General features: G+C 31.3%; 1 protein-coding gene across 2 annotated transcripts in view; it reads left to right on the top strand.

The window, feature by feature from the left end:
- The window catches only part of Cap-H2 (Chromosome associated protein H2), a 189,119-nt gene that overhangs the window by 122,878 nt on the left and 50,166 nt on the right, over positions 1-16,075 (top strand). For both annotated transcript variants that reach the window (XM_085822004.1, XM_085822003.1), the window contains exon 11: positions 2,985-3,039. In XM_085822004.1, coding sequence (XP_085678130.1) covers positions 2,985-3,039 — 55 coding nt within the window. The remainder of the gene's footprint in view (positions 1-2,984; positions 3,040-16,075) is intronic.

Here is a 16,075-nt window from a genome sequence, read left to right as displayed (position 1 = left end):
ATAGTTTTGTAAGCCATCTTACTAAGAAAACTGAGCATTGATGTAATGAACTGAGAAAAGACAAGTGGAGGGTGAAATAGAAAAATGTATGCCAACACTTAACACTGCATTGGGAAGTGCAGCTCAGCGAGAGCATAAAAAAAGCCTTAACAAACCCTTTTGGGCAACCAATTAAAATTTGAAACATTTCAGATTTTTTTTAAATTATTAATTCATTTTGTTATTTTATTTATTTATTTTTAGGGGGCTCTTTCCCCTGTCTCTAATGACTTATTTTTCTTGCTTCTGTACGTTCTGTAGCTCCCCCTTTAAAAAAAAGATTTATGCAATAATTTGCATCACCAAGTTGTGCATATCAAAATCAATAGTAGTAATTACGTTGTTCATTAAAAAAGAAAAAGGTACCAAAATGCATATGAATTTTAACTGTTTAATAAAAGTGAATGTATACATGTATAATATTTAGCTTGATATAAAACATTACATTAAACTGAAATGCATAAAGTTGTAATTGCTTCTTTTAAAAATGCTAAAGATTCTTATCAATTTATCTTTATTTTTTTTTAAATTATTATTATTATTTTAATAGCTTTTAAATTTATAAGTCTGTATTTAATTTGTGATCTAGTTTATTATTTTTCATAAAATATATCAGTTGTGTATGATATCATTAAATGTTTGTATATATATATATATATATATATTCACATCTTCTGAATAGCCAAAATAGGTAAAAAAAATAACTGAATAAAAGTCTATCCATTAAATTACCTTTTGGAGGAGGGGGGGAATGTAAGTTTACCTTTTTTACTTCTTTTTAATTTCAATCATTGAAGTATGTATAAGTATCATGAATTCATAATTTGTAATTTGTACTCGATTGATAAATGAAATAATGAAAATGTTTGATAAATGAAAAGGAGTCTGAAATACTGATGATTAATTTTAGATGAATCTAAAGTTGTATCTATATGTGTGTGTGCGTGTGTGTGTATTTGGAAGTGATTATAGCAAATTTATTGCATGTGAGCTAGAAATGAACTATGTATAATTGAAAAGTGTATTATGTGAAAATGTCATGTTTGATGCAATACATTGAACAGTTTTAGTAGCTTTGATCATGGATGGGTTGTTAGTGCAAGACTGGAAGGTCATTCTTACTCTGAGGAAGAAGCAATCCTACAACTGTCAAGGTTGTTTTGCAAATATAAGATATACCATCAGTAGTTCCATCATTATAAGCAAACAGTGGTTCTCTTTATGCCACTCATGGCTGAAACTGGTTTCAGCTGTTATAGATTATTGAAAAGATAGCAGCCCAAGTCATATGCAAGTTTCATGTTGGAGATCCAAGTAATTTGAGTTATAATGTACCTTCAGATGATAGTGAAGCCATTATTATGATACCATATTCTCGACTGTATAAACCACACTCTTCATTTTTACCTCTAATTTTGGGGAGAAAAAATTTCATGAGGATTAGTTGCAGATAGCCTGTCTACCATATATAATATCTTTTCATTTTGGAGGTGTGAAAGCAGCTAAAATGGAGACAGTATTTAACACACACTAAGACAGAATTTTTATTATCAGTCAAAAAAAACATTTCTTTATATTTAGCATCTCTTCATTCACTATCACTGCCAGTACCACTAGAATCAGGCAATTTAAGCTGTGCATCATAGTTAAATGCAGTGCATTTGCCTGGCATTTTCCTTCAAACAACTTGCAACCACAACTAAACTTGTACAATTTTATGCGAAGTTAACCCGGTAACATTGGATTTTATATTCAGTTGTTAAATATATGCTGCTGTGTTGCCATAGCAGTTATTTGTATGTACCTGTTTCTAGTTATTCGCTTGTATAAGCCACACTCCTGATTTTCATCTGCTTTCTTATATAAAGTTCAGCTTATATATGTGAGAAAATGGTATTTATCAGTGTTATTGTTTACTGCATATTAACAGATATTTTGTCTTGTAAATTACTAGGAATTTCGAAACTGAATCTGTGAAGTAATGCTGACACATGTTTTCAGATAAATCCTACTTCATACTGATTAATGCCAAGAGGGAATACAGAAGTGACATTAATCCATTCTGCTAGTTTTAGGCCATTGATAAATCCTTTTAAGTTACTCCTACTCAAGGTAGTTGTATGAGGGCATGGAAAGGCTTCTCATGAGATTTGTCAAATCATTATTATCTTTGGAAGGGTATTTAAACAACATAAGTTCCTAAATGCTCTGACTATGAATTCAGTCAATGACTTCTAAAAATTCTCAGGACTTCAGCTGTATTTTAATTTTTTATGAGTAATAAACTAGCTGTAGTTTTTATCTACATATATAATATTAATTAAGCAATATTTTGTAACTTACTTTATTGAAAGGGTCTAAAAAATTAATCAAATAATTAAAAAAAACTGTTGTGTAATATAATTTTTAAAAATATGATTTTGTTTTTAAATAAATCTTGGGAGGGGACAATTCTCTACAAGTAGATTATTTGGGTTGGAATCACCAAAAAGAGTGAAGAGGTCACAAAATTTTCACCTGACCAAAAGAGAGCATAAGGATAAGAATGGCCTATATTCATAATTAAAATATATGGCATTAAAATTTCTTGAAGATGGTTTATTTTTGTTTACCTCTCTACCCATAATATTTTGCTTGGAATTGAGCAGTACATTAGATTTGTATATCCAGAAGTGATGTCTAGAGTGGAGTTTTGATTTTTATACCCAAACGTGATGCCTGGTCTGGACTTAGGGATGATGTTGTAACAATTTTAGTTTTTGAAATTTCTTTGGCAAATTTTTCAATGCTTGGTGAAGTTCATAGCCACATATATGGGCATACTGTCATTCATTCTGAAGAAAAATAGACATTATGCAGGAAATTTATATTTTTATCATTTTAATATGTGTTTGTATTGTGTAATCTGTATATTTACATGTGTATGAATCTATATATTTCCCTAGAAGTCTGATGAAGCTGTTGATAATGAAAATGTAGAAGTTGATGTTATGATGCGAGGTAAATGGCCTTTTACTTTACTCTTAGATGCTTTTTCTTTAGTGCTTTGTAAATGAAACTATTATTTTCAGATCTGTATATATAAAATATTGCTATAAGAAAAGTAGTGCCTTTATCAAGCAAAATTTTTGTGATTCTTTTTTAATATTATCAAAGATTTCACAAATTTAAAATTAGTCAAAAGCAATTTTAGACTTGCTGTCAGATTTTGAAGAAAATTCTGTTATTTTAAAGAGTGGTAAGACATAAATTTTGTTTCGTCAGGAACAGAAAAAATTTGGTTCCTCAAGAAAGTAAGTGGTCACTCTCAAAATCTGCATCATTCTAAAATTTCTTTTTTACTCAATTTTAAATTTTATATTGGCATGTTTCTCTTCTGATGAAATCTGAAAATTTTTGGTTTTTTCATATATATATATATATATTTCATTTTGATTGTTGTTAGATTATTTTTATATTACTATCCATTAGAAATACTTCAAAAGTGCACCACATAATAATCCTGTTCCAAAACCTAAATCAAAATTTCGAGTTTTTCTTTACATTAGGTCTTATTACACTTCTGGAATAAGAGAAGTCATTTTCTGAAGTTACATAAAGATGTCCTCTGTTGGCTGGTCAGATGCTGAAATAGTTTTAGTGCTGAATAATCCTTTTAAAAAGGGGGGGATATTTAATGAGAAAATCTAATTACCTTTTGTACTGTATGTTTGTTCCCAGACTCATAATTTATTAAAGCATTGTCCAGTTTAATGGTAATATTGTTTTAAAATAATTGTGTTGAATATGTGTACAGAATCTAATTTATTTATAAGTGTAAATTATAATTTTAAAACGGTTTGTGTTTTTGCTGCATTTCTGGTACTTATACCACTTTTTATCTTTGATTACGAAATCTTTTGCAGAATTATTAATGTAAAAATCTTATATGAATTCTCCCTATTTATTGCATGAATTTTACTTCTTTTCCTGTGATAAAATTATTATACTATGAATAAGTGAATTATATCTAAGAATATATCATATGTAAATAGTCAGTGTTCTGAGCTCAGGTTTTCCCAATTTTAAATTTCATATCAATCATTGTTTTCATAGTCTGTTGTTAAGCAAAATCATTAATTTGCAAAATGGAATTATTGAAGGCTGAATCTTTGCCATATTGTGCCCACCAGTGGCTCCGTGGTTAAGACTGCCGAATTCTAGTAGTTCAATCTGGCTTGAGTTCAACTCCAGGCGAAGGTTCAACCAGGTGGGCTGTATGGTTAGTTTTCATAGTTTTCCCAATGTGTAATAAGAATACGAGCCAATTTCCATGAGAAAGTCCTCCACTAAGGCGTCTTTTTTCTTAGGCAGATAGCCCTCGTGGCTTTTCTATATTTGAATAACTATTTTAAATCAGGTGCTCACAAGATAGGTACATGGTTTCTCAAGATAATAAATAGTGAATAACTGGGAAGAGAGATTGTTATCCAAAACTTAAAAAATGTGATGTGTACACCACATGACTTCCTTGTACGGAATATTAAATTATACGCATTTTTTCTTGCATTTTATTTAAACTTATTAGATTGAATTAAACCTACTTCGCCGACAGCGCATAAACCACAATAGAATAAATGCATTCTTTAAAATTCACTTTGTTTATCATAGTGACATTCTGGCACTAGGTTTACTTAACAGTATTATATTTCGTTCATATTATAACTCAGAATGCACAAAATGTATATCATTTAAAGAATTATCTAATCATTGCCACATGTTCTATTCAAATACTATAATAAAGCTAAAACTATGTATAAAAGAAATTAAGCAAACAAAACAAAAAAGAAACAGTTTTTCACAGACGATTGAGTATTTCTCATTTAATTAATTCAGTTCTCACTTCGCGAGATGGCAAAAATACATAAAAACTCAAAATATCTATATTAAAAATTACGAAGTAAATCTCAAACGCTTATTTCCTCAAAAAAATTCCAGAAAGAATTAAGCATGATTTAATTGGCAATAATAAATGAATGCGTTACATTTGTTGTTGCGAAGCTAAGTTTCTCTAGATTGGCAACAAATCCCCTAGTCTCTTGTTTCAAATATAAACATCAATGGCCGCCATTAAAAACAGGCTTAGCGGCAATTAAACAACTTTAAAATTGCTGATAATTCTAAAAATATTGCACACAGATTTACTAAAGGAATAAAATCCTTAACCGGAAGATAAAAACAACATAATTCAATCATTTTTAAAGCAAAAAATGTACAATTTACAAACATATAAGAGTAAAGAAACTGAGATCACCGAGCCGGCTAATAGAGTGGATATATATATAAATATATTTATATACGTTTGGTGCGGCTGATTGCAACCAAAATACGAGGTGCACATCTACATGTTATAGCAGTCCTATATACAAAATTTCAACGTTCTGAGGTTACTCGTTTTTGAGTTATGCGAGATATATGTACATACGTACGTACAGACGCCACGAAATATTCTCTTCAGAATTAATTTTAAAGCAGTTTTATAATTTTTTGAAGGAAAAGAGTATTTTATTCTGTCCTTATGTACAGATATCACGCAAAAACATCGTTAAATTGCATTTGATAGCGATCAAAATGGATATTTTCGTTGAAATATGCTGCCTGAAAGTTTTCGCGATTACAATACTTCCTTTTTACTTCGTCCAAGGAAGTAAAAAACCAAAGTGTAGAATTATGTTTCTCTCAGCTTGAATGCAGCTTAAGCGTATGTTATTTGAAAAAGGAAATAAATATGTGTATGGGAAAATCTTCGTCATTTTCTAAATTTGTTGAATATACATATATAGAGAGAGGGAGTCAAAAAGTAAGAAATTTAGAACCTACTGTAACATGAATAAAACTTACTCAGAAGATGAAGTAGTAATCCCTTTGTGAAAAATAGTAAACACAATCAACTGAAGAAAATTCCAAATTAGATTAAAACTGAAATTAAAATGTAGAAATTGTTAGCAAATATATTACATAAATTCAGTAATAATTATATAAATTCAGTGAAAAAGTCTAATTTTATTCTTTTACTTCATTTGACATTGAATTTACCTTGCATCAAGGAGGGCTTCAAAATTTTCAGATGAACTGTTACTAATTAAAAAACTTTAGAATAGTTCATTTGGTAATTTTGAATACATAAACACAAGGGTTTTTCAGTAGAAGAGGAATTGTAATTGAGTCTGATGTATCCTCTGCTTTATTTATTTTCAGGTTTTTACAGTTTTTAAGTTTTAATTTCACTTTTCTTTAACTCTTATTTTGTATATTTATGCGATATTTTGAAATTTATTGGTGTTGAATTTTACTTTTGGGGGTCTTTGTGTAAAATAGGTTCTAAATTTCTTACCTTTTGTCTGTACTAATTGATTTTCAGTAGCATATTGTGTGAAAATACTTTGAATAATTGTGTTTTTAAATAAAAATTTTATGAAGATGAAAAACTATATAACTTTGAATTAATTATACATTAAATTAGCAATAGCCCCTTAATTCTCTTTTTAATTTGAGAATTTCTCCTTCCCCCTTCTATTCTAAAAATAGTAATATCTAAAAAAGCAAAACTGCATTATATCTGAAAATGAATTCAGCATTATGTCATCTTAAGTCTTCTGTATAGCTATTTCCTTTTAAGCTAATCAGCTTAAAATTTTGCTATACCACTGCAATCCAACTACAACAATCTATGTTCTTGCTGATGCTTAATTAACCCACATCTGTTTGCCGCTCTGCAGTATCTTTTATTGTTCAAAATGTAATACTTCATGGCTTTCAAAATTATGAGGTGCATATTACATCCATAAACCTGTGTGAGACAAATAGTGTGTCCTCAGAATTGCTTTATCCAATAATAAAATTATGTTGAATTTGGCTATGTCTGTCTGCCAGTCCATTACAGCTATTCCAGAGTCATCACATTACAATGGTCTGTCAGCGCATTGCAAATTACAGCTGTTCGTAAGTTATCACTACACACACACACACACACACACATATATATATATATATATATATATATATATATATATATATAGTACACAAAATAGTGCTCTACATTATGAACTACATTTGAACTTTGTATAACTTCAGCAATGAGCAGAAAAGCAAGCAGGTAAATATTTTCTTAACCACTTAATAGTTTTGCTCGAGCTACGTTTGGGTGTCACAAAAGGGAGCCCCGCTCATTTGCCCGTACACACCGCTCGAGCAGCATTTTCCTACACCAACTCTCTGATTTGCCCCCCCCTCTTTTTTTTTTACATTTCAGTGTTTCTAATAAATGTCTACAGTAGTCCAGGGAGACTGGATTGTAAAACCAGTTCAAGGACATATTTTACTGCTTTTCATTTGCGTCTGCATGTTGCTTGAAAAGGAATGATAGCAGGAAATGTATCAGAAAAGAAACCAGATATTTTTTACCCTATTTTGATATAGGACTCTGCGTCTCTCTGTGTTTTAAAATATATCACACCAAAGCTGAGTTTTGAAAAGATATAAAAATGTATATGTTCCCTCCCCAACATATATCTCCTGTAAAATGTTTCCAGTTCTGCACCTTCATCAGGAAAAAAGCCAACTTTAAGTAAAAATGCCTTAAATTAATATATGCTGCTCTTGAAACAGATTTGATACTGATTTGAATCCATGTAATTGATTTGAATACAAAATTGTATATGAAAAATATGCTTAATTTTGGTCACAGTATGGCACAAAAATGAAACTGGTAAGTGGCTAATATTATATACTAGCACTAAAAAATCATAATTAAAATTACAGTAGAATCTAGCATATCTGAGTTGGTTAGCCTTATTTGGCTAACAAGTTATTTGAACACTTGTAAGAGAAATTTAACTTTTTTTCACTTGGAAACATTCTGTTTAACTTGCATTTAGTTTAGTATTGAACTTGTACTTAGCATGTATTCTAGTTTGCAGTAATTATATAAATTATGAACTAATCCTTTATTAAACAGAACATGTATTTTTAAAGGGGAGAATGGCATAACTAAACTTGCTCTTGCAGAAGTTGTTGAATTATATTTCTTTAAATAATTGTTTTAAAAATTTGTTTATCAACGAATTTTGTGTAGTTAATACACTCATCTCTTTCAAAAAAATACCTTATGACTCAGTATACACCAAGTGCATTTGAAAACTGCATGTATTAAAAGAGGAAAATACAGTATAGCACAGTTAATACATCTTTCAGTTGGCTATTCAAAAAGAAAGATGCATAATCATCATTTTGATTTAGGAGAAGATGCACATATTGTGTACACAATTTTCCATTGTTTTATATATAGTTTTATTGTCCATTACTTGATGTATCATTATGTTTTTTCATCTTACTTTAAGTGTGTTAAAATATTATCCGTATTTCAGAAGAAGTTTAAATATTTAATTTTTTAAACTGCAAGAATCAAATAAAAAAGCTCCCAAAAAATCAATTTTATGGAAAAAAAAATATTTTTATTTTTTTAATGATACCTTGTTGATTTTCTTAGGCATTCTGCAAATATATCTGCTCTCATCCACATGTTTATATTCAATGTGTATCATAAAAACTTCTGAAACATCCTCTTTTTTGTAACATTCGTATGAGTAGAAGTATTGCCTTCCGTTTCATCAATGTTTGCTTAGCATAAAATAGTGAAACTTATTTAGCTAGCATTATCGATTAAAAGTAGGGCTCTTGATTCAAGTTTTTTAATTTTGCAATAGTGTTTAACAGACGGGCAAAAATATTCAATGAACCAATTCTGGAAAATTTTCATAGTTATTCATGATATTTTATTAGACTCGCAAATTACAGGTAAAGTTGATTTGGATATTTCTTTCATCACTCTTGGGTTTTTGGAATGGTAAAAAAGTAGTGGTTTTAATTTGAAATCTCCATTTGCATTACCACCCAGTGGAAGTGTTAAGCGATCTTTTGCAGCTTTAAATCCTTGTGTACGTTTTTCTTCACAGGATAAAAATGTTCTTTTTCTACCTGAATGTAATTAAAAATTCTTCTTGCTTTTTCCATTATAATAGATTGGCTTAATGGCATATTGCGTTCAATGTAGAAAGTTGTTTTTCCATTTCCTCTATTGTATTATTTCTAGAACTGGTACTTCAAATTGCAGAGCTAATTTCTTCCCTTTCACAAGATATCCAGAAAGCGTGCTCCCCAATTTTATAGAAGGAGCTGATTGTTTAAATTTTAATAATTAGCTTTTTTTAATGAAGCAATTTTTAAAGAGAGGACATTGCTGAAACAAAAATTCCATAATGGTTTGACAGTTAGGCTACCAAAGAAAAGCTGGATTTTGCCTGATTTAATGAAAAAGTGGCTTAAAATTGTATAGACCTGTCAATCAAATGCTCTTCTATGTAAGCAATCATTGCTAGTGTTAGACAGCTTCTGCAGCTGTCTCATGGAAGTGAATTAAAGTCATCATTAGTGATTAAGCTGGTTAAAGACTATCTACAAAAGTTTTACAAAGAATGGATATCATCAGAGTTGCCCGATTTTTTTTTTTTTTTTTTTTTTTTTTTTTTTTTTTTTTTTTTTAAGAACGAGAAAAATACAAAGATCGTTCTTTGGATTCACTATCTTGTGGAGTTTGAATGCATAAACTCTGACTGATAAAACAGTAATAGTGCAAAGCTATAAAAACATGTAATGTATTTGATGGTTCTGAAAATCATTGCATGCAGGAAGGCGGACTGAACAATGACAAATATGGTGGCTTGCAAGTTGTAGCAGGCAGCTCACACTGCATTTCTAGCAGCAGTGAATGATTTTGAGGGATAAGGAGTTGCATTGGAAAACAAGAGTAGACAAGATCCAAAATACAGGAAGTAAAGTCACACATGCCCCCTGGGTGCTGCTAAGTCAGTAACAGCTAGGGGCTATGGCTGCTCGCTTTCGAAAGTTGCTTTGGTGTCATGAATCATTTATCCTAAGAATCCTTCAATGTTGTGCAGGTGGCCTTTCACGGACTAAGTTCTCCGAATTAAAGAAGGTCGTTGTGGAGAAGAACGTGGATGTTTTGGTTATCCAAGAGGAAATCCATCACGGAACAAAGTATAAAGTATTATGATATTCAAAACTGTAGCTTGTGTGGATTTTATAAGAAAAGACAGATAGCCAGTTGCGTATATCTGTTGTAATTAAGCAGAATATGACATCTTGCTTTAAAATTGTTAAGGAGATGAATGAACATGATTTTAAGAGGTAGTGGCTATTTCCTCTTTGGAAAGATAAAGTGCACTTTAAGACATATGGAATCTACAATCCTCCAAATAACAAAAATTGAAATTTGGACGCACGGATGCTTTTGAGAAATTCTGTCATCGTGGGTGACTTTAACACTGCTTCCCCTAACTGGGGTTATGCATATTATAGTCATGTTGGAGAAATAGTGAAGGATAATGCAGATTCAAGTGGACTGTTTATCTTATATAATGAAAAGGATATTGAGACATTTATGTGCTATAGTGAGAGTTCGACAAACCCAGACCTGGCTATGATTACTTCAAATATTGCTGATAACTGTGAGAAATTTGTGCTGGGTGACCCAGGCAGGGGACAAGGAATGACTTTAGTGACCTACACTTCAGAGGTGATGACCAATTTTTCCCACCCAAGACCTATGTGGAATTTTAAGAAAGCAAACTGGCTTGGTTTTTCAGCCCATTTGGAAAATTTTCTGATGGATACACTCCAAGAGAAACTCAGTGGAATGCAATGTCACTTGACATGGAAATATTGCCAAATCAGCTATGCATGTCTTTAGCACAAAGTGTGTGTTTGATGCACTGGAATGGAGTAAGCTGGCAGATACTAAATTCTACACATTCATTTGCATAGCATAGCTGCCAACCTTCAAATCTTAAAAACTGGGAGATTTTAGGATAAAACCGGAATGTTTCACCATTTCAGAGAAACTCCAAACTGACTTTAATTGTATTTATAATACATGAATAAGGTTATTGAACTATTTATAATGCAATTCTGATGTAAAATATGTTAACATTTAATTAGATGTTTTGAATCTTATCATCTGTGACTAATTTAGTGTTTTCAATTTCCTATACTTTTATACGGAGAAAATCACAAGTAGTGAAGGATAGCTTTAAAATTTTTCAAAATTCTTTTAAATACAATGAAAATAAAATTAATAATTAATGTACACAGTATAGATGTGGCTCAACTTAATAATGTAATTTTGTTTTTCTTCAGTAATGAATCATATATTGCAGTAAAATAAAATTGAATACAAATGTTAAATAATTGAGCATTACTTGAATCTTCATATAAAAACCTACAAATGTTTGTAGTAGATTAAGACAACTCAGATCAAATGAAATTTAGTAAGAAAAATGTAATAAAATTAATAAAAAAGTACAATTCAGATGAAATAAAATTTAATAAGAAAACCTAATCTGAAAATCAACAGAAGTAAGGGCATGAAATTTGCCAAATTTAAATCTTACTAATTCAAAAAATTTAGTTTATTACTAGAAAACATTTTCTGTAATAAAGGCTAAAAATTAAAAACCAGCAAAGTAGGCAGCTATGTCGTTGCCAAAGAAGAATGCCTTGGAGGCCCGTCCAACAAGGTCACATGCAACTGAATGAGTTTCAGAGAGGATGCCTAACTGCCTGCCAGGAAGTATAGAAATAATGCAGTCAACTCAATAGATATTTGGATCAGAGCAATGAAACAGAAAGATGATGTCAGCAGTGATTCCAGCAGGCCACAAAAGACAACTTGATGCATGGATTGATCCATCATGTGAACTATCACAACCATATAAATGATGTACTTTCCAACATTCAGCAGAACCTACTCATATGTCCAAGACTGATGTCACATATAACCCTTCAATGATGAGTGAGTGGCAAAGAGTAGAATTTTGCAGGCACTTCTTTAAAATGTCTACCATTAATACAGGCTCATTGACAATTACATTTGCTATGGTGTTGTGTCCGTGCTGAGTAGAATGTAGCAGTTTCGAATGTTTTCAGTAGAATTAGATTCCTACCTGGACCAGATGATGGCTATGTCTGTGTGGAGGCAGCTACTCACTCCATGTCATGGAATGACTTACTTCCACCATGCATGACATTACCATGTGAGGTGCTATTGTACATAATACCCGGTCACGTTTAGTCAACTGTGAACTATCCTGAACAGCCAACATTACACTTTCGGCATCCTGTGACCTGTTGCAATACCATGCGGATAGACCTGCCTAAGGCTGTTTCTTGACATGATAATGCCTGTCTGCATGCAGGAAACAGATTTTCTCCACAATGTAGTAAATCTTAATTAAATAAAACTCTTGATTACCTGATCACTCCACCAAAAAGAGAAATTTGGCTTATTGATTTGGCTGAGAATTGGCAATAGTTTTCTAGTTTTCTGTAACAAAGCTAACATTAACCCCTTAACGATCAGATAATTTTCAAGAAAACGGTCATAAATGTATGTACAATGTACAATATGTAAATGTATGTACATTCATTTTTAATTTTTGGATTTTTTTTTAGCTTGAAATTTTTAAAATATAATTTTTTAAGAAAAGCCAACATTCAGGTTTGACTGAATGTTGGTTTTTCTTTTGGTCAGTCAAACCTGAATGTTGGTTTTCCAGTAAGCCAAGAAAATTTCAGAAATATGTGTTTTAAACATTAAAAGAGAATTTTATTAAACTTGCGCATAATATAAACAAGGCTTAGTAATTTTTCTTGTATGATACATTTCAAGGCATGAGATGCAAAGGCCAATGTCACAATCTGGACAGTAGTACCGAGTTTCCTTCTTACATCTCTTATTGTTTTCATCTCTTCTGGAACAACAAACTTTGCATTCTCTTGATGGTTGTCGTTTCTTATCAGTTGGGGGTATCTGTCTTATAATATGTCTTTCAATCAAACGGTTTGGATTATCCTCCAAGCTTGGCCGGCCTCTTTTTGAAATGGTGTTTGATGGCTGGTACATTTCAATAAGTTCATCTACTAAAGATATATGAAACATCAAATGGGATTTTTTCCTGCCCTGTTTTTTGTAAATAAGATACAAGTTCAAAATAGTTTGGTCTAACAAATGAAAAAATATTTTCTTATTTCTTTCCTCTTTTTTGAGTAATCTCCAAGATACTGGTCTACAATATCTACTGCTCCCATATTTTTATTGTAATCTGTGACAATTGTAGGTTTTTTGACAACTAATTAAGGTATAAAAATTGTATGTTATCAGATAATATCCTTGTTTTAGCAGAGGTTTGATAAGTGACATCACAACTTGAATTAATTGGGGCAGATCTTTATATTTTGCATCAAAAACTGTACCTTTTCCATTATATATAATTTGTGACCATATCATACCTGCCAACTTTTACGATTTTACGATCGTAATCCGTTTTTTACGATTTTTTTCCTTTTTCAAGTATTTTTAGTGATTTTTGTCGAAATTTTAGAATTTTTCACCAATTCAGCGACTTTCGCCAATTGCATCGTGTTTTACCACCAACTACCGACTACTTCGAATCCAGTAACCTGCGGTTTCTCCCAACTCGCCGCTAAACCAGCCAATCCAATGCGCTGAACTTGTGGAATTACTCAGCTCGGATTCAGCGAGCGTGGATTGTCGCATTCTGTTTTTTTTTTTTTTTTTCCCACATGCTACAAATTTTTTTAATACGTCGTTCTTACGAAATGAGTTCAAAAAAACCGTATTCTCAATATTTTCGGCTGCCTACAAAGCCGAACAATTAAAGAATCCTTCAAAGGAAATAACTGCATTTTGCAACGTGTGCGTATGTGACTTCATAATAAGTCACGGTGGAAGAAGCGACATTGTGAAGCATGAAGTTAATGCTTCGGCTTCGACAACATCAAAGAAAGTGGATGATTTTTTTTTTCAAATTCGGATGTCGATGTCATTTTGGCAGAGTGTTTGTTTACTGCATTCCTCATCGAACACAACGTGCCGCTAAGCGCTGCTCCAGTCAACTTTTCAGACGGATGTTTCCCGACTCCAAGATTGCTCAGAAATATCAAACCAGGGAACTTGTAAATTCTTTGAAAGATCATGAGAAAAAATATTTTTTCCAATGTGTCAGAAAGTACTTTTCCTCAGCCTGTGATTACATTGTAAGGAAGTTTCCTTTGCAAAATGAAGTTCTTTTAAATGCTGAAGTGGCAAATTTGAAACAAATTGAAAATTCATCTTTTGAAAAGATTTGTTTTTTTATTGATAAATTAAAGATTTTTATTAACAATTAAAGAAAATGAATGCCATAATGATGCTTTAGATGAACTACAGAACCAATTTTCTGCTGCACAGTTTGAAGACTTTGCCAGTTCTGGAGAAGATAGACTTGATGTCCTTGTTGGTACCTTAAAAACAATAAAAAGAGCTGATGGAACACCAAAATATGATAGACTAGCAAGAGTTTTATGTGCTATTCTCGTAATTCCACACAGTAATGTTGAGTGCGAGAGAGTCTTCAGTGTTGTGAAGAAAAACAAAACTATGTTTCGTTCTTCAATTTCACCAAAAACTCTAGAAAACATTTTAATTGCTAAATGTTATGAGAAAACTAATTGTTTCCAAAGAATTTTTGGCTAAAGCCAAAAAATGCTCTCTAAATTCATTGCAATAATTTTTTTGTGTAACATTAAGTTCTTGTTTTATGTTTCCTAATAAATTTTTTAGTTACTACTTAATTGAGATTTACTAATGTAAGTACAATTTTCTTTTTTCTATTTGTATAATTTATATATATATATATATATATATATATCAAAGCATGATATTAATTCTTCGTGTTCTTCTGAATTTTTATCTTTAGAGGTTGGCAGGTATGCCATATATACCCTGAACTTGATTCACATAATAAATACGATTTTACTCCAAAACAGGATCTCTTTTTCAGCATATATTGTTGCCATCCTAAACGACCTTTCAAAAGCATAAGTGTTTCATCAATTACAATATTACGTCCAGGAGTTACAGCTCTTTGAAACAATTCATTCAGGTGCTGTAACACTGGCCAGATTTTATGTAGCTTGAGATTTGGATGTGTGTTATAATCAAAATCTTCATTATCTACAAAATGTAGAAACTTGTGTATTTCGTAAAATCTTTTACGAGGCATTATGCTTCTGAAATAAGGTGTTGAAATTGAATGTTTTTTGCTCCAATACATTTTCGTATCTTTTTTTTTTTTTTTTTTTTTACCATACCATACCATACCATACCATACCATGTAAAATAACTATACTGAGAAATTTAAGAATTTCTTTCTTTGTGACAGGTATCCAAGGTTTCCTATTTTGGGATAGGCGGAATCCTAGAGAATTTTGGCATTGTTCGGCATATCTATTTGTTTCCGAAACGATGAAATCCACTAAATTGTCATTCACAAAATACTTAAAATATTGTAAGACACCAGAACTTGGATCAAAATTTATATTTCCCTTTGGTGTTCCCCAAAATTTAAAACGTGGGGGTACACGATCTGCTGAAGTAGATTCAATTTTAGTCCATGATCGTGCAGGCAACAGTACAGATCCATCATCACTGCTCTCAGATTCACAAACCGAACTTTCATAAAAATCAGTTACTTCAGAATCACTTTCAGATCTATTTATACTAAAATCAGAATCCAATTCACTATCTGACTCCATAATGTATGAAATAAAAGTATAAGTATATTTTATTACAGAACAGAAACCACGTGCATTCACAATAAGACTAACTAAGTGACTGAGCTAGCGATAAAATTACAAAACACATAGCATAAATACACATTTGATTAATGCTGACATCTAGTTTAAAATAAACTATCAATCTCTAATTGCATAAAATATTGTTCTGGTACTACCATCTGGTGTGAGAAATAAAACTTTTTCCGGGCAAAAGAAATTATTAGGTTTTAATCCTTTTGGCATGTTGCTTTTGAACTCTCCAGCCCAAAAAAATCATGGGCACAAGGAATAGAGGGCGAAACCT

This window comes from Stegodyphus dumicola, chromosome 8 (assembly GCF_044657685.1).
Source record: "Stegodyphus dumicola isolate Sdum_Otavi_A_Nest chromosome 8, ASM4465768v1".
Taxonomy (NCBI): Eukaryota; Metazoa; Arthropoda; class Arachnida; order Araneae; family Eresidae; genus Stegodyphus; species Stegodyphus dumicola.
The sequence above is the reverse complement of the archived record's forward strand: the minus strand, read 5'-3'. Positions and strand labels throughout refer to the sequence as shown.